Consider the following 20,609-nt stretch of genomic DNA (forward strand, 5'->3'; position numbering starts at 1 on the left):
TTCAATCATTTACCTTCATTTTGCAACAAACGAGAAGTCTCTAGCACAATATTTCGATTTATGGTGAATTTTAAAAAAAAAATTTTTCCTTACGTCCCCGCGCGCTAACTGCTGAAAATCTCAGAAATTCTTTAGTGACTTTGTCATAATTTTTGCACCGTTTTCTATTAGCCGTTACATAAAGTTTTATATGTGAAAATGTGCGCAGTTTCATGTAGAATACAAGAAAAATAACTCATGGTTGTAGCTTTTATCAGTTTTGAAATATTTTCATATAAATCACGATGTGCCAATATTTCAACCTTCGGTCAACTTTGACTCGACCGAAATGATAAAAAAATGCAATTGTAAGCTAAAACTCTTACATTCTAGTAATATTCAATCATTTACCTTCATTTTGCAACAAACGAGAAGTCTCTAGCACAATATATCGATTTATGGTGAATTTTTGAAAAAAAACTTTTTCCTCATGTCTGCTCGCCCTAACTCTGCTGAAAATCTCAGAAATTCTTTAGTCACTTTGTCGTAATTATTGCACTGTTTTCTGTTAGCCGTTACATAAAGTTTTATATATGAAATTGTGTGCAATTTCTGGTAAAATACAACAAAAATAACTCATGGTTGTAGCTTTTATCAGTTTTGAAATATTTTCATATAAATCACGATGTGCCAAAATTTCAACCTTCGGTTAACTTTGACTCGACCAAAATGGTCGAAAAATGCAGTTGTAAGCTAAAACTCTTACTTTCTAGTAATATTCAATCATTTACCTTCATTTTGCAACAAACGGGAATTCTCTAGCACAATATTTCGATTTATGGTGAATTTTTGAAAAAGTACTTTTTCCTCACGTCTGCTCGCGCTAACTCAGCTGAAAATCTCAGAAATTCTTTAGTCACTTTGTCGTTATTTTTTGCGCCGTTTTCTATTAGCCGTTACATAAAGTTTTATATATGAAAATGTGTGCAATTTCATGTAGAATGCAACACAAAATAACTCATGGTTGTAGCTTTGATCAGTTTTGAAATATTTTCATATAAATCCTAATGCCAAAATTTCAACCTTCGGTCAACTTTGACTCTACCAAAATGGTCGAAAAATGCAATTGTAAGCTAAAACTCTTACTTTCTAGTAATATTCAATCATTTACCTTCATTTTGCAACAAACGAGAAATCTCTAGCACAATATTTCGATTTATGGTGAATTTAAAAAAAAACTTTTTCCTTACGTCCGTGCATGCTAGCACTGCTGAAAATCTCAGAAATTCTTTGGTCACTTTGTCGTAATTTTTGCACCGTTCTCTATTGGCCATTACATAAAGTTTTTATCAAAATTTGTGCAATTTCACGTACAATACAACAAAAAATAACTCATGGTTGTAGCTTTTATCAGTTTTGAAATATTTTCATATAAATCACGATAAATAGAAAAAAATTCGACCTTTGGTCAACTTTAACTCGACCGAAATGGTCGAAAACTGCAATTGTAAGCTAAAACTCTTACATTCTAGTAATATTCAATCATTTACCTTCATTTTGCAACAAACAAGAAGTCTCTAGCACAATATTTCGATTTATGGAGAATTTTTGAAAAAAACTTTTTCCTTACGTCCGCGCGCGCTAACTGCTGAAAATCTCAGAAATTCTTTAGTCACTTTGTCATAATTTTTGCACCGTTTTCTATTAGCCATTACATAAAGTTTTATATATGAAAATGTGCGCAATTTCATGTAGAATACAACAAAAAATAACTCATGGTTGTAACTTTTATCAGTTTTGAAATATTTTCATATAAATCACGATAAGTGCCAAAATTTCAACCTTTGGTCAAATTTGACTCGACCGAAATGATCGAAAAATGCAATTGTAAGCTAAAACTCTTACATTCTAGTAATATTCAATCATTATCATTTACCTTCATTTTGCAACAAACGAGAAGTCTCTAGCACAATATTTCGATTTATGGTGAATTTTTGAAAAAAAACTTTTTCCTCATGTCCGCTCGCGCTAACTCTGCTGAAAATCTCAGAAATTCTTTGGTCACTTTGTCGTAATTTTTACACTGTTTTCTGTTAGCCGTTACATAAAGTTTTATATATGACAATGTGTGCAATTTCATGTAGAATACCAAAAAAAATAACTCATGGTTGTACCTTTTATCAGTTTTGAAATATTTTCATATAAATCACGATAAGTGCCAAAATTTCAACCTTCGGTTAACTTTGACTCGTCTGAAATGGTCGAAAAATGCAATTGTAAGCTAAAACTCTTTCTTTCTAGTAATATTCAATCATGTACCTTCATTTTGCAACAAACGAGAAGTCTCTAGGGCAATATTTCAATTTATGGTGAATTTTTTAAAAAACTTTTTCCATATGTCCGTGCACGCTAACTCTGCTGAAAATCTCAGAAATTCTTTAGTCACTTTGTCGTAATTTTTACACCGTTTTCTATTAGCCATTACATAAAGTTTTATATATGAAAATGTGCGCAAATTCATGGGGAAGACAACAAAAAATAACTCGTGGTTGTAGCCTTTATCAGGTTTGAAATATTTTCATATAAATCACGATAAGTGCCAAAATTTCAACCTTCGGTCAACTTTGACTCGACCGAAATGGTCGCAAACTGCAATTATAAGCTAAAACTCTTACATTCTAGTAATATTCAATCATTTTTCTTTATTTTGCAACAAACAAGAAGTCTTTAGCACAATATTTCTATTTATGGTGAATTTTTTAAAAAATTTTCTTTCCGCTTTGGCGCTAACTCTCAAACCCTGCCAGCATACGGGAGACACTTTTGTAAATTGACGCTCGGCGTTTAAGGGCTAATATGTATAAAAAAAAAAACGATCGACCCACCATTTGTATTACTAATAATTGTGCCTACTACTGAAAGATTTAGAAAAATTATTTTTTACTTGCTAAAAGAAACATATGTATTATCAGAATGATTATTTTTATTTTTGTACAGGAATGTGACACAGGTATACTGACATAAAGTAAATACTTCTGTTAAAGTAAAATAATTCAAAATCACAAAATAGCTGTTTCCCTATTCGTTTGTTTGCTGAGGAAAACATTCATCAGTCTCTCTCTCTCTCTCTCTCTCTCTCTCTCTCTCTCTCTCTCTCTCTCTCTCTCCTATACAGTAAACCCCGTATTTGCATTTATCACGATTCACAGGATTTTTTGTGGAACATATCCATAAATTATTTGCGAAATATTCTGCAATCTGTGGACTTTTTCGTTGAGAAGTTTTCACTAATTAGTGTATTTTGGTGTTACTTTCATGAATAAATACATTTTTAATGATAAAAAAATGATTTACTAATTTTCAGATATTACTTATAAGATTAAAATAAGTTTAAACTATAATAATAATAATAATAATAATATAATAATAATAATAATTATTATTATTATTATTATTATTATTATCATTAATAAAAGATGAAATAATACGGAACTCAGAGACAGAGAGAAACAGATGGTAAAAAACTGGTTTCCTCCCCTCCATTCAGGGGACCTGTTTATCTCTCTTTCTCCCTTCCTATCTCAGCTCTCTCTCTCTCTCTCTCTCTCTCTCTCTCTCTCTCTCTCTCTCTCTCTCTCTCTCTTACTGAGATGAGAGAATTTTTATGGTGTTTATTTGTCTTGTATGATAAATAAATGATTTACCTAACAATAAGTACTAATTTTCAAGCAATAATAATAATAATAATAATACTGTAATTACTATACAACATTTTTGCATTTCTATAGTAAGTTATGAAAAACTGTAAATAAACAAACTTCAACCCCAATCTCTTCCTGAGTCTTGGAGCTCCGGGGGGAAGGTGCACCTGTGAAATATGTCAAATTACTCAACATTTCTAACCAAGGGTAGATAGATTTTGCCACAATGTGATCAAATCAGTTTCTCTTTTCTTCCTTCCTTTCTCTCTCGCCAAAGAGTAGAACGTGAGAAATAAATAGATAGATAAATAGGTACTTAGTTCTGTCTCTCTCTCTCTCTCTCTCTCTCTCTCTCTCTCTCTCTCTGGAAAAGGTAATGCTAATTTGAGTCTCTTTAACCAATTGGTATTAACACATATGCACACTGTTTGTGTGTGTGTGTGTGTTCATAGTGTTTTAAAAATGTGCATTACGTAAAGGTAATACCTCTTTGGAAGACAAAAACAAACATATAAATGTTTTTGTTGTTAGTCGCTTAGAGAGAAATGGATTAACATTCCTCAAGAGATTAAAGAGATAAACTCTCTCTCTTTGGGGATTACATAAAGGTAATACCTCTTTGGAGGACAAAAAACAAACATATAAATTTTTTGTTGTTAGTCGCTTAGAGAGAAATGGATTAACATTCCTCAAGAGATTAAAGAGATAAATTCTCTCTCTCTCTCTCACTCTCTCGCCTGTGCCAGCACAGGCTGAATATAAATTAGTGGTAACTCTCTTTCTGATTTGGCTGGAAGGGTTAGAAGTACATATGTATATATTTCTAAGGGTACTAATGTTTAAGATGACTTTGAAATGATATGTATAATATAATTTCAAAGATTAATACAGTTAGACAATAGTAATTTAAGGTATATTTGATGTAGGATGATACTTTAAATATACATTTGGTATTTTAACTTTCAAGACATGCAGTCATAATCATTTTTAGAGGGGGAATTCTAAGTATTTGCGGATATTAACTACTTGCGGGGCGGGTCTGGAATGCATCCCCCGCGAATAGGGATTTACTGTACATATCCTTTAATTAAATATGAATTACTCTATCATAAACATAAAACCATGAAACTAAAACTCCAGGAAGTTTGCAACGCACTCGAATGAGTGTGTGCATACGTAAGGATGTTACCATTTTTTTTTTCTTTCTTGATTTACTGTACTGTTTTTATAACAAGTTTAGTTGATTCTAAGTATTGTTACCACACATAATATAACAGTACACAAGAGAATATTTTATCACTTGACATATCATCTCAATTCACCTTAAAAATATTTAAAATGGGAATTTCATACGCAGGCGAGACAAAACCAAACAGGCTGTGCCAAATTCACTGATGGCATGGAAAGAGTGTGTGCATACATATGTACCCTACGCACACAATTGGGTTTAAATTTTGGTTTGTGAAACTAAAAATAAATGAAAATTATAGTAAAAATATAAATGAGAATACTGTAGCATAAAATATAAACAAAATGTAAACATACCTCAGTACTCTCATCAGTACTGTACATATCCTTTAATGAAATATCAGTTACTGAACCATTCACATAAAAACACAAAACTACACAAATTCCAGGAAGTTCACAACACCATCAAATGAGTGCGTGCATACGTAGGTATGTGTTGTTATATTGTCGTCCCCAGTATTCACAGGGGATGCGTACCATGCCCACCCTCTAGTACCGTAAATCTGCGAATACTGAAACCCCCTATATAAATGCTTTTAATAGTTCAGACACCAAATGTATTCCTTAAACTGTTACTCTACACCAAATATACCTTAAACTTTCATCTAAAACAATTTAATATCATTTCAAAGTCATCTTACAACATTTACCCTTAAAAATATATGGCTTACAGCTAAGTGTGAAAACTATTCAGGCACATCCATTTTCTCCCCATACAATGTTGAAGCAGTCCCATTTTCTTTTTACAGCACATAAGGAAATCACTGGGAATTCACAAGTAGAATTATATACTTTACAGTTCCTAAAGATTTAATATGCATTGAGGAAAATACATGTTATCAATATTTTCCAGAGTGCACATTATTAATATTAATATTTGAAAATTAGTAAATAATTTTTTTTATCATAAAAAATGTATTTAGCCATGAAAATAACATGAAAATACAGTAATTAGTGAATATCTCATGACAAAAAATCTGTGAATTACCGGATTTTTCGTGAATAATTCGGGGATAAGTTCCATAGAAAAATCCGTGAATAGGCGAAGCTGTGTATCCCAAACCCCAAATAGGCTGGGGTCGACTGTATTTGCTTGGCATGATTTACTACCGTATTTCATTTCAAGTTTAGTTAACTCTAAGTATGATTATCTTACATATTATAACAATACTGTACACAAGAGAATATTTTATCACTACTGATGTTTCATCTCTAATCACTGTAAAAATATTTAAAATGCAAATTTCATATTTAGGCAAGACAAAACCAAACAGACAGTACCAAGTTCACCAACGGCATGGAATGAGTGTGTGCATACGTACATACCCTGTGCACACGATTGCATTTATCCTTTAGTGTGAAAGAATAAAAAATAAGAAAATACAGTAAAAATATGAACGATAATGCTATAGCATAAAATGTAGCTAAAAAAGCATAGGAAGTAACTTTAATGTAAACATACCTCATTTCTCTCTCTCTCTCTCTCTCTCTCTCTCTCTCTCTCTCTCTCTCTCTCTCTCTCTCTCTCTCTCTCTCTCTCTCTCTCAGCCTATGCACACAATTGCATCTATCTTTTGGTTTGAAAAAAAAAAGGAGAAAATACAGTAACAATATAAACGAGAATACTGTAGCATAAAATATAAATAAAGAGTGAAGGAGTGTGTGTTACTATAATTTGATGCAAAATACCTTGATTATTGTTTCTCTCTCTCACTCTCTCAGTGTATCGTATCTCAGTACATATCCTTTAATAAAATGTGAAAAACTCTGTCATAAACATAAAAACATGAAACCAAAGAAGTTCTATCAAGTCAGGTCTACCAAGCCAGGTCTACCTAGCCCCCTTCACTCATCCAACACTGTATCCCCACCCCTCCCAGTCATGGAAACTGCTCCAGCCACCTTCCAAAACAACCCCCTTCTCTGAACCTTCCTCTACCCAGCCTTACTGCCCCTCCTCTCCTATGGCGCCTAGCCATCCGAACCCCCCCCCCCACCGTAGAAACTTCCCGAGGCCTTCCCCACTCCCCAAAACCCTTTCCTGGTCAGAGTGAGCATTGGCATTGTTACCAACATTTTCTTGAAGCCGTGCAGTATTGCCAACCATCGGAGGGCAGTTTTTTCAAATTTTTTGAAATTTATAAGTCAGTCCCCGGTTTACGACGTTCCGAGTTTACGACGCTTTTCAAATATATTCATAAAAAAATTATTTCCTGGGTTACAACACATGTTCCAGGTTTACGACGCTGACAACACCTGTCCGACAGAAGAAATATGGCTCCAGAATTGCAGAATGGTCAATTTTGGAGGGTTTTCTGTTGAAAAACTCATTGTAAATGCAGGATAAATTGTTTTCAAGGCACCCAAAGGAATAAAAGTAAGGTTTTTTACGATTTTCGACAGTATTTCAGACGATGCCAGTCCGACGATGATCGGAAGAAATATGCATCCAAAACAGCAGAATGGTCAATATTTGGAGGGTTTTTATTATGAGAAACTCAATATAAATGCAGGATTAGTTGTTTTCAAGACACCCAAAGGATTAAGAATAAGGTTTCCTAACGATTTTCAACAGTATTTCGGGCGACACCAATCCAACGACGGTCGGAAGAAATATGCATCCAAAACAGCAGAATGGTCAATATCTGGAGGGTTTTTATTGTGAAAAACTCAATATAAATGCAGGATTCGCTGTTTTCATAACACCCTAAGGAATAAAATTAAAGTTTTCTTATGATTCTCGCCGGTAATATTTGGGATGACTCGGTGTCCAACGCATACGACGGAAGAAAATTTATTCGCGGATTTTTTCATAGAGCAATATTCACAAAATTACTGATTTTTATTTTATTTTCATGACTAAATACATTTTTTATGATGAAAAAATTATTTACTAATTTTAAAATATTAATATTAAGTAACCACAGCAAAGTATCAATAAAAGTTAAATTAAAATCCCGTGAAATCATAAAACTGCTTACCAATGTAATCACTCTCTCTCTCTCTCTCTCTCTCTCTCTCTCTCTCTCTCTCTCTCTCTCTCTCTCTCTCTCTCTCTCTCTCTCTCTCTCTCTCTGTTCTCGAATAATTAACAAATAATTTCACTTCTGAGATTTAAGTAAGGCCAACCGCCCATATCTCTCTCTGTATTGCATATATCCTTCAAAAAAATATTGATTACTGTGCGCAAACATAAAAATATACTAAAATCCCATCATCGCTTGTGTGACAATTTTTTTATTGCTTTTTTGTAGGCTTATGGCGATAGTGCTCGGGGGATTAGAAGTAGCCAATAACAGACCTCGTAGCAACCCCTTCTCTCCATGATGATACGCTATTGGCTGGCAGGACTGACAGTAGCCAATAAGAACTTGTAACAACCCCCTCTTCCCCTTCCCGCCCTCCTTGACGACATGCTATTGGCAGGAAGGGTGGGATTTTAACCAATCACAAAGCTTGTACCTCACGGGCTTTGCATACACTATAAAGAGGGTGTGCAGTATTTTTCGGTGAGAGAGAATGACTGCATAAGATTTTTCTAACAAATTTGTGGGAGATGACGACTAACTACGTTTGTATGATATATAAATGATGTACCTAATAAGAGCTAATTTTCAAATATTAATAAGATTAAATAATAATAATAATACAGTATACTGAAATTACAACATTTATGCATTTTCAAAGCAGACTAAGGGCAGAAGATCAATTTCTCTCTCTAAAGTAGAATGAGAAATGGGTAGATATATTATAAATCGATACTAAGTTCAGCCCTTCACTCTCACAGGAAAAGATACTGCTAATTTGAGTCTCTTTACCTATGCACACTGCGTGTGTGTTCATGGTGCTTTAGAAGTGCTTGGTTTGGAAGACAAAGAAAAAAACAATTTTTTGTTGTCAGTCACAGTAAAGAGCAATGGATTAACATTCCTCGAGAGATTAAAGAGATAAATCTCTCTCTCTCTCTCTCTCTCTCTCTCTCTCTCTCTCTCTCTCTCTCTCTCTCTCTCTCTCTCTCTCTCTCTCTCTCTGTTGCCCTTTGTTGCCGACTAGGTTAAGCTTCAGACTGTCAGTCGATGGGCCGGAGTTCAATTCCGCGGCCGGCTGATGAAGAGTTAGAGGAATTTATTTCTGGTGATAGAAATTCATTTCTCGCTATAATGTGGTTCGGATTCCACAATAAGCTGTAGGTCCCGTTGCTAAGTAACCAATTGGTTCTTAGCCATGTAAAATAAGCCTAATCCTTCGGGCCAGCCCTAGGAGAGCTGTTAATCAGCTCAGTGGTCTGGTAAAACTAAGGTATACTTACTTTCTCTCTCTCTCTCTCTCTCTCTCTCTCTCTCTCTCTCTCTCTCTCTCTCTCTCTCTCTCTCTCTCTCTCTCTCTCTCTCTCTCTCGTGCCAGCACAAGAATGGCTGAATGTAAGTCGTAGTGGTAATTCATTCTCTCTCTCCCTCTCTCTGGCTGCAAAAGGGTACTAGTGTTTAAGATGACTTTGAAAAGATATTAATATAATTGCAAAGATTAATACAGTAGTAACAGGATAATAATTTAAGCTATATTTGATATAGGATGATACTTAAAGTAAAAATGGGAGAGCAATGTAGTTCTGTAAAATTCCAAGTCTTTTTCTGGTAGATAAGTGGTGAGGCAGTCTCTCTCTCTCTCTCTCTCTCTCTCTCTCTCTCTCTCTCTCTCTCTCTCTCTCTCTCTCTCTCTCTCTCTCTCTCTCAAAACAGGAGAATGGTAAAATTTTGGAGGGTTTTTCATGAAAGACTCAATAAAAATGCAGGTTATGTAATTTTCAAGATACCCAAAGGATACTCAAAGGATTAAAAGTAAGGTTTTCTTACGATTTTCGACGATTTTTCCGGTTTACGACGATTTTCGGCTTACGACGCGTCATCAGAACAGCTATATCTTTGGGGCCTTGATCCCTGGTCTGGGTGTGTCGGATAATGTCAAGCTGCAGATACTGTAATGGTGATGTGGATAATTGAACGATTACTTATGTTTTTTCTGTTATTTCTGTGATATAGTTTATTATTTACTTTTTTACTGGGCTGCTTCTCCAATTGATGTCTTAGGGCTTGTAGTATAGTATTCCTTTTTCCCACTTGGCTTGTAATATAATGATAATAATGCAGACATTAAAGGAAACGATGATACTCATAAAGCAGCCAAATTTGCTACAGTTATGACTAAATCACACATAAAAATTCATAGAAATAATAGTGACATCACTAAAGTTGATTGTAATATAAATACAGGATTTGTTGAATGATGAAACAGATAATAGCTGATGAGAGCTGAGTAAATCCACAATAAAAATTGTTTCAGTCATCAGTACAAAGAGAAGTGGTATAATCTCATATTAGAGTTGGGCACACCCATTTAACACAAGGTTACTGGATGGCCTTCCCTCACAACTTAGTTCCCTTCTGTAGAGGATATCTAATTTAACAGTAAATAAAGGTAACAGTAAAACATTTCAGTCAACAGCAAATGACAAATATTGGACACAAATCTCTTAAGGTAAATTTTGTCAGACTCTTCGGCATTTTTAGTCCATTTAAGAGATTTTATAAGCTGTGATATGTTAGAGGAAGTATAAATATTTTTATGCATTTTATAAGAACAAATCCTTCAGGGTAGCCCCATGAGAGTTCAGGTTTTCAAGCTCATTCCAGTTACATTTTTTGTAACTAAATGGGACTGTCTTGTAAGTTGTGTTGTTTGAAGGGTTTGATTAGTTTTCTATTCAAATTGAATATTTGAAGGGTTTGATTAGTTTTCTATTCAAATTGAATAACTGACTACTGATATTTCCAGGTTATTAGGACATTTATATGCTGGTGAAGCCTTGATTTGTTTAGGAAGGGTGTCAGAAGCAGTTACACACTTTGATCCCAGGCAAATTGGAGACCTTTCACTCTCTTCCTCTTCACAGGATGTAAATCAAAGTCCTCCTCTTTTGTTACCAAACGATAGTAAGTATTATGCTGTGTTGCATTATGTATTTAAATGGCATATTTAATTTTGAAATAGCATTATATACTTAAAGGGCATATTTCATTTTGAAAACTGTAGATTGTGAAATGCATTTGGGTACAAGTTTTGATTGTAGAAGACTTTCATTCTGAATACTAGATTATCTTTTTGCACATGCTGCAGCAGTGTGTATGCATGATTAATACCTTAAAATTTTATATAGAGCTTGTCTTGAGAACATTTCATCATTTGCTTGCTTTTAGTAGCCAGTTAAAACTCATGCATTGCTGTAAAAGTAATTCAATGCACTAATGCAGATACAGATTTATTCTAAAGATGGAAAATTTTATTTAGGGAAATTTTAGGTTGTAGATCAAATGATATGCAGTGTGATAATTTTTATTTGTTAAACTAATGTTAACATAACTAACATGTATGTTGACCCTATGATATTTGAAGCCCTAGCAGGTTATTTATGTTTTTGCATACAGCTAGCTGTTTCTCAGTGACCCCATATGCCCTTAGCAATGTTTTCCATTGATGGCTGTCTTCCATATTACTTACATACAGGATACAGGTTTTTGTTGGATCATGGAGATAGTTGTATTCTGTTATGCTATGCTCTTGAGAGTCAAACAGCTAAAGTAAAAGTCTAAATAAAAGAATACAGCTTCACTAAAGAGAGAAAAACTGTTATACCACGCTGTAAAAAAATTGCCAAAAGTGAATGTAACCTGGTTATTATCTCAAATAAAGTTCTTGGTTATTGGATGACTGTAAAAAGTTTAGATCTCTTATTTAACTGTTGGTTACCGTATGCATATACCACATGTAAAAGTGATCTGATATTGACATATGTACCAGAGTATGTGAGTCTTTTGCAAAGAAAATGATATAATAACAGTGGTAGCATTGCTGCCTTACATCCATAAAGAGAACATATCTCTCGTGTTCATTACAATATTCATACACAGTATTCCCTCAATTATCTGCTGTAACACATCTAAGGCACTTACAGTTATTGGCATTATGTAGATGCAATCAAAACACACTATGAATGTAAAATGGCAATTTTATAAAAAATTTTTTCCTGTTTTCCTATTTTGGGCCATTTTGGCCAGTTCTTTATAGTAAAAAAGGAAAAAATCAGCGCTGCAGTTCCATGTACAGAAAATTGCAAAATTTAGAAAAATTAGTATTTAAATAAATAAAATGGGTTTTGATGTAGGAAAACCCTATTTTTTGGTAGTCGCTGTTGAGTCCTCAAGGAGTTACCTTTCATGGGTCTGTCAGAGTTCCATGGTGACCAAACTAATACAGTATCAAAGAATTCTTTTTTAGTCAGTCTCGTGGCCAGGTATTGTGTCGTAATGACAAACACTATAACATGATGGAGTATGTAATGGACTCAAAGATAAGAGGTCTCTGTCCCTCACCCTACAGCAAAGCTGTACCCAGGTTCTTTCCTTCGCCAAACCACCATATTGTTGACAACAGACTGGCACGGAGACCAAGAAGCCATTACTTTTTGTTGGTCAATGCAGGATGATCCCTCACCCAAATCCCATGCCTTTTCGTCAGGGAAGTGGGAGGGTTTTGAGGACTCAGAGCGTCTACCAAAAATAGGTTTTTCCTACATCAAAACATGTTTTTTGATAGTGTAGTCACTTGTTTCGTCCTCAAGGAGCTTTACCAAAAATTTGACGGGTGATGAAAAGGCTTAAGCTCTCAAATTTTAATTCCAACAACCCAAAGAAAGAAACATTTCTGGTCCGACGTCAAGCCACAAGTTTCAAGCCCTATTCTTTATTGCAAATACTCCTCAGGTTTTGGTAACAAAGAACAAGAAACTAAACACAAACTTATGTTTTAGGATGTACAGTAGTTCTAGTGACTTACCTAAGCATGCTGGGTTTGGTTGTAGTATTGCCGCACCTTCCCCCAGCGATAATTAGCATACCCACTTGTCAAAGAGACCCCTGGTTTTCCACTTTGGTGCCTATGGGGTTAGGACTAACCATACCACACACTGATACACAGTGTAGTCAAATTTGTTCTAACTTGTGGCGGTAATGTTTTAAGAATACTGTCTCTGATGACCACCCTGTACATTGGGAGACTTCTTTGAAAGAGACATCTCTTATATCATGTAACCTAGGAAAGGAGTGTAGATTTGCCTTTTTAATAAGGGACAATAAAATTATTCTCAGTCCTTGTAGAGAGTGGTTTATTTGTGCTAGGGTTTAGGAAAATCGGACCCTCTGGGATGTTGCTGTGGCATGTAGGTAAACCTCAAGTGCTTGAACTGGGTATAATGTTTTGTCTGCTAAATTGAGTTTTCTTATGAAAATAGATTTCCTTCTTAAAGGATTCTCATTCTTGTCCAGGAATGATGGGCCAGGGGACAATAATAATTGATGGTCAGCCGTTTGCGCGATGTACCGTCCTTGTCTAAGAGAGCCCAGTTTGCTAATATGAGCTCCTGATACTAATGCAATGAAGAAGATCACTTTTTGCAGCATGTGAGTTGTGGCTGTATTGGGTCCACTGAATTGAGGGGTTGACAGAAGTCTGAGCACCTTGTTCAGGGACCAAGTAACTGGAAGCCTTTCGGGAGGAGGTCTTTGTAGTGCAAAAGACCAGAGACGGGAAGTGACAATTTCTATACTAGAGTCAATATGGAATCCATAAAGCAGGGGTTCTAATAATGCTGCCTTGTATGCCATGATTGTTGTAACAGCAAGGCATTTGTCTTTAAAAAGTTATATCATAAAATTTAAAAGTGTTTCCATAGAGATCGTAACTGGGCACTGAGTATGGACATAATCTAACCATCTCTTCCATACAGACTGGTATTGTCGGATAGATGAGGTCCATAGTTTATGCACTAGGTACCTAGCAATGTTGGGTGAGTAATTTTCACTGTAGACAATATTTAAAAAATCGACACGTGAAGGTCTCGGCTCAGAAAGGAGGATGGGTAGACAACTTTCCCTCCTACTGTCTGGGATAGAACAGTGGATGGTAGTGGAACTGATCTCTTCTCCCGTTGTTGGAGTAATAGGAACCAATGCCTGTTTGGCCACTTTGGGCTATTAACCTTTGAAGGTTAGATGCTTGCTCAGAACCTACGAAATCTGAGACAGTGGAGGGAAAAGGTATTGTCCTCCATTTGTTCCAGTCTTCTAGGAAGGCATCCCTTGCTGTTGCTTGACTGTCCAAGTTTGGAGACACATACACTGGAAGTTTGTGATTCTCATACATGACAAACAGGTCCACTTCTGGTTGTGGAAGCATGCTGGCTGTTGTTCAGTTGTGGAAGCATATTGGCTATTGTTTGAAAAGAGTGGGTGTTCAACATCCACTCTGTTGAGGCTGTTGTTTTCCTTGATAGAGAGTCTGCTATTAATTGAGAGACCCTGTGAGGTGAATTGTTGACAAGTGCCACTTCTTTGCTTGTGCCATCTGAAGGATGGCCTAGCATTATCGTATTGAGAGGTGGTGAACGTGATCCCGACATCTTGGTGCAGGACATTGCTGTTATGTTGTCTAGAACCAACAAAAGGTGTGTCTTTTTTGGAGGTCTGAGTTTTTTGTGAGACAAAAAGACAGCCATCAGCTCCAGGAAATTGATATGACAATTCCTCAGAGTAGCTGACCACCTCCCTGCCACCTGACGATCCTCCCAATGTTTTCCTCAGTCTATCAATGCGGCATCTGTGCATATTGTCACTCATACAGATGGAGGAGTCAGGATGACCTGTTTCACCAGAGACTCCATCCAGGTCCAAGGCCAAAGTATCTCCCCAACTTTTTGATTCCTTTGATAAGGTTGGTCTCGCATCTTTTTTCTTGCATGTGATAGCCAGAATTTGTTCTCAATTTTTAGTTGCAATTGAGCATTAGGTCTATTACTGATGGGAACTTCAGCAGTCCCATTGTACATTGTAATTGCCGTCTGGAAACTGGGCTGTGTGAGGAATGTTTTGAGGTCTTTCCTTATTCTGTTCTGAATATTGATGGGGAGAGACAACTTCCCACGAAGGGTATCCCAACATAGCCCCAGCCACTGAAAATGTCTGCTGAGCATTATGCAGGATTTTTTCCAGTTTATTAGAAAACCTTTTGACTGGAGTCTGTTGACCACTGCTCGTGGATTTCTCAAACACACTTTTCTTGTGGGCCCCCATATTAAACAGTCGTCTATGTAGGCTATTAGTTGTATTCATCTGTGTCTGAGTTCTTCAGCAACTACCGTTGCTAGTTTTGTAAAAATTCTTGGGGCAGTGTTTAGCCGAAAGGGCATGACTTTGAACCTGTATGTATCTTTCCCTATCTGGAACCCTAGGAAGGGACAGAAGAAAACGACAATAGGGACGTGCCAGTATGTGTCTTTCAGATCTATAGAAGCTGTCCAGGACCTTTGTGGAATGGTTGAACATACTTGGACAACGGTACTGTAATCATATGAAACTTTTGGCAAACACTGTGTTTGTTCAACGTAGATAGGTCGAGGATCACTCTTTGTTTGGAGGGAATCCTTTTTGGGGACACTGAAGAGATGTGCTTGGTGGCGAATATACATGTTTCTCTATGGATCCCTTTAACAGCCTTCTGCACGTAATCTTCCAGAGAGGGGTCTGGTTTTTCGAGAAACCCCTTTGAAGGAGGGGTGGAATGAGACCATTTCCACCCCAGCCTCTTGCAAATAATGCTGTGTCCCCAAGGGGAAGACTTCCATTGCCTGCGGTGTTGTCGAAGCCGACCCCTGACCTTACAATTCTTATTGGGATCCACCTCTTCTTCTGCCTTTGCCCTTGATAGGCATTCCAGGTGTTGCTTTTCCTTTTCCCCTGGAGGAGTGTCTTTGGACCCTGTGAAAGAAATGTCCTTGCTGTTGTTGTTGTCCTTTGTAGGGAGTTGTCCCTTCTGACCACCTACCTGTTTTTGAGGAAAACTTTTGGGGGTGATTGAAGCTTACATGATTTTTGTTCATAGCGAGCCTTTTTTGGGTTGGGTAAAGGGAAGTTTCGGGTCCTGCATAATGGTGGCCCTGTAGTGATGAAAAACAAGCTTTTATTAGAAACTAGGTAGTACTAATTGTCTGTAATCCTTATATAATCATCCTATAAATAGTGTATTTGATATTACAGGCTAACTTGATTGCAAGTGTGTAGCTGTAATATTTTATTTACCAAATTGTTATATGTGTTGAATATCTGTATTAGCTTAAACACACTAAGAATTAGGTTAATTTTGACACCAGTATATAGCTGCATTACTCTACACTGTTGGGCCTTTTGCAATGACTGTGAAATTTAATTTTTTGAATGTCATGCCATTCAGGCTGACTGCTATAAACTAATTTATCTAACCCAGGCTATTGTTTTATATGGCTTAGGTTAATGCTTCTAGCATAATCTATGTTAGGTTAAGAATAGAGGATTTCTTAGTGAATTCTCGCTTAACCTATTCTAGACCACTGCCTAGTCCAGGCTTATTTAAATCGCACTTAAGGATAAAAACTATACAGGAAAAGAACCTTCTTATAATCTAATTTCCTGTTGTATCTGGCCAGGACTACTCTTTTATTTGATATAAGGCCACTGCTTTATTTAATCAGAACTAGTGTTTTAAGCTAATACTGTAATAGGATATATTCACTAAATGGGGTTCATACTTATTTTGATTAGGCTACTGCCTGGTCTAGGTTTATATCACCTGTAAGATACAGGCTACATAAGAACCCCACTAATATGTAGCCTTATAAATAGCCTACCAAGCCATAAAAAACTAGGTTACCATTTTATCAAGCCTACTTTACTGTTTTTATCCAATCCTAGGCTATTTGGTCTAAACTACCGCTTAGGCCAGTAATAGGATATTTCTTAACATGTCTCGCTTAACCTAGTACAGTATAGCATATTGCCTAATCCAGATTATTTAGATCACTCGTAAATGTATAGGCTAGCGACAAAAATTGGCAAATATCTGCACCGAAAATTGCCGATTTCTGCTTATTGGCGCCGATAATTGGGGATTGGCGCAGATACATACCCAACAGAGGTGCCGATAACCAAAAATCGGTGATATTAGTTGCTGATAAGCGCTGAAAATCTTATCATCACACTGTCAGATCGAAACCCCCTCCAATAACTGGGGACTGCCTGTATAGGATATTGTTTGATTATTCAAATCACTGGTAAATGTACAGTATAGGCTATATAAAACTGAAAACTCACTAGTATGTAACCTTATAGCTAGGTGACCATGATGTCAAGCCCAGCATTATTGTTGTTATCGAATCCCAGGCTACCAGGTCTAAATTACTACTTGGGCCATTAACCCTTAAACGCCTATTGGACGTATCATACGTCGACTAAAATTGTCTGTTGGGTGCCGAGTGGACGTACCGTACGTTGACTACAAAAAATTTCAACCTTCGGTCAACTTTGACTTGACCGAAATGGTCGAAAAACGCAATTGTAAGCTAAAACTCTTACATTCTAGTAATATTCAATCATGTACCTTCATTTTGCAACAAATTAGAAGTCTCTAGCACAATATTTCGATTTATGGTGAATTTTTGAAAAAACTTTTTCTTATGCACGGCGGTAACTCAGCTGAAAATTTCATAAATTCTTTCGTCATTTTTTGTCGTAATTTTTGCACTGTTCTATATTAGCCGTTACATAAAGTTTTATATATGAAAATGTGCGCAATTTCATGTACAATACAGCAAAAATACAACCCATGGTTGTAGCTTTATCAGTTTTTAAATATTTTCATATAAACCACGATAACTGCCAAAATTTCAACCTTCGGTCAAATTTGACTCGACAGAAATGGTAAAAACGCAATTTTAAGCTAAAACTCTTATGATCTAGTAATATTCAATCATTTACCTTCATTTTGCAACCAATTGGAAGTCTCTAGCACAATATTTCGATTTATGGTGAATTTTTGAAAAAACTTTTTCCTTACGTGCGCCAGAAATTCTTTAAATCACGTTGTCGTAATGTTTGCACTCTTTTATATTAGTCGTTACATAAAGTTTTATATATGGAAATGTGCGCAATTTCATGTAGAATACAACAGAAAATAACTCATGGTTGTAGCTTTTATCAGTTTTGAAATATTTTCATATAAATCACGATAACTGCCAAAATTTCAAGCTTCGGTCAACTTTAACTCGACCGAAATGGTAAAAAAACGCAATTATAAGCTAAAACTCTTACATTCTAGTAATATTCAATCATGTACCTTCATTTTGCAACAAACTGGAAGTCTCTAGCACAATATTTTGATTTATGGTGAATTGCTGAAAAAAACATTTCTTTCCTTACGTCTGCGCGCGGTAACTCGGCCGAACATCTCAGAAATTCTTTCGTCATGTTGTCGTAATGTATGCATCGTTTTACATTAGTCGTTACATAAACTTTTATATATGAAAATGTGCGCAATTTCATGTAGAATATAACAGAAAATAGCTCATGGTTGTAGCTTTTATCAGTTTTGAAATATTTTCACATAAATCACGATAACTGCCAAAATTTCAACCTTTGGTCAACTTTAACTCGACCGAAATGGTAAAAAAACGCAATTGTAAGCTAAAACTCTTACATTCTAGTAATATTCAATCGTTTAACTTCATTTTGCAATAAATTGGAAGTCTCTAGCACAATATTTCGATTTATGGTGAATTTTTTAAAAAAACATTTTCCTTATGTGTCTTGTGGTAACTCGGCCGAACATCTCAGACATTCTTTCGTCTCGTTGTCGTAATATTTGCACCGCTTTATATTAGTCGTTACATAAAGTTTTATATATGAAAATGTGTGCAATTTCATGTACAATACATCAAAAAATAACTCATGGTTGTAGCTTTTATCAGTTTTGAAATATCTCCATATAAATCACGATAAATAGAAAAAATTCGACTTTCGGTCAACTTTAACTCGACCGAAATGGTCGAAAACTGCAATTGTAAGCTAAAACACTTACAGTCTAGTAATATTCAATCAATTAGTTTCATTTTTCAACAAACGGGAAGTCTCTAGCACAATATTTCGATTTATGGTGAATTTTTTAAAAAAACATTTTTTTACGTCCGCTCATTACGAATTCATGCATCATTTTGCGATAATATTTTCTCTGTGTTACTTTGATCGTTTTAAAATTTGTTATATACCAAAATCATCGCAATTTAGTGTACAATACAACTAAAAAAAATTAACCCATTAGCTTTAACCGTTTTGCTTACAGCGCGATTTGTATACAATTATATACGAGTTTTTTTTTCGCTGTCATATATTCCAGTATTTATATATGATAATGATATTTTTGTTCATTTCTGATGGTTGCATACTAAACTTCAGGCAATGAAAAAAAAATGAGCCAAAAATGAACTCTTAATCTTAAAAACTAAGCATGCTGTGATTTTTTGAAAAAAACTTTTTTTCCGCTTCGGCGCTAACTCACCGAACGCCGCCGGCATATGGGAGACGTTTTTGTAAATAGGGCTTCGGCTTTAAAGGGTTAATAGAATATTTCTTAAAGGGTTCTTACTTACTCTAATCCAGGTTATTTAATTCACACTTAAGGGTATACCTGGTCAAAGCTAACTCTCAGTTCAATAATGGGATGTTTTATAAAAGGGTTATCATTTAACATAATATAAGGTACTGCTTGATGCAAATTATTTAGATCACACTTAAGTATATAGGCTGTATAAAAGGAAAAATTTTTCATACGCAGAACAAACCTTCGGTTTTAACATTAGGATAAATCTTCTGGTGCCAGCTGGTAACTTGTTTAAAAACAATAAAAGATTGTATATGCAGGGAATCTGTGGCATCTGGCATCTGATATGCAGATGAGGTGGAAGTGGGTCAGAGACCGAGTTGGAACCTTGTGACGCATTCAGTCTTTCTTCAGCCACCTTGGAGAGCAGACGTTCGCTTTTGCTCTCCTTTCCCCAACTGTTTGTCCTAAGCCTGTGATACCTTCCTACTGGTTTTGTTGTGTCTTTGGGTGTCTGTGTGTGTGTTCGTGGTCTTATCATAGTTTCCACTAGTCAACTTAAGAATTCCTGTGAGCACCAACGCTTGTGTCCTGGTGTTCGGAGGTTTCTATGTTCCCGCTTCCAGGCTTCTTCTGAGATAGACCCCCCATTCTTCTTGCAGTAGGTGTCATTCTAATTTTTGTAATAACACCAGTCCATGCCCAGAATGTCGTTCCTGGCCTGTCGTGCAGTGGAAGAAATTCTACAAGAAGAGGGAATACAAAAGGAAGTTGGAGCTTCCATCTTGGGAGGGATTTCCTCCTTCTCAAATGGACGCTTCTGCTCCCCCTTCTTCCAAACCTATTCCACTGATGCCTTTTTTCCTTTTCTTTCATTGATTCATCTTTGGAAGCATCGGTGGTTGGTCAGTGTGATTTTATGTATCATGCTGCCCCATGTCTCTCATGGGGGGGAGGATATTACCCCTCCAGGGAGAGAGGAGGTAGCACCATCTTGTTCCTGTTTCAGATTCTGATGCGCAAAAGATGTCGCCTATTTGGGCCTCCTTAGGCCTACCCGGGGTACCCTCTCTGGATGGCCTGTTGACGCATTTCATCTCTTCACGCTTACCAGTGTCGGCTCCCCTGGAAGTCCCCCACCTCCTGGCCTCCACTTCTTTGGTTCTC

General features: G+C 36.1%; 1 protein-coding gene across 4 annotated transcripts in view; it reads left to right on the top strand.

The window, feature by feature from the left end:
* Positions 1-20,609, top strand: part of Not10 (CCR4-NOT transcription complex subunit 10) — a 390,843-nt gene that overhangs the window by 337,342 nt on the left and 32,892 nt on the right. For all 4 annotated transcript variants that reach the window (XM_067100338.1, XM_067100337.1, XM_067100339.1 and 1 more), the window contains one exon: positions 10,761-10,918. In XM_067100338.1, coding sequence (XP_066956439.1) covers positions 10,761-10,918 — 158 coding nt within the window. The remainder of the gene's footprint in view (positions 1-10,760; positions 10,919-20,609) is intronic.

The sequence above is a fragment of the Macrobrachium rosenbergii genome, chromosome 56, assembly GCF_040412425.1.
Source record: "Macrobrachium rosenbergii isolate ZJJX-2024 chromosome 56, ASM4041242v1, whole genome shotgun sequence".
Taxonomy (NCBI): domain Eukaryota; kingdom Metazoa; phylum Arthropoda; class Malacostraca; order Decapoda; family Palaemonidae; genus Macrobrachium; species Macrobrachium rosenbergii.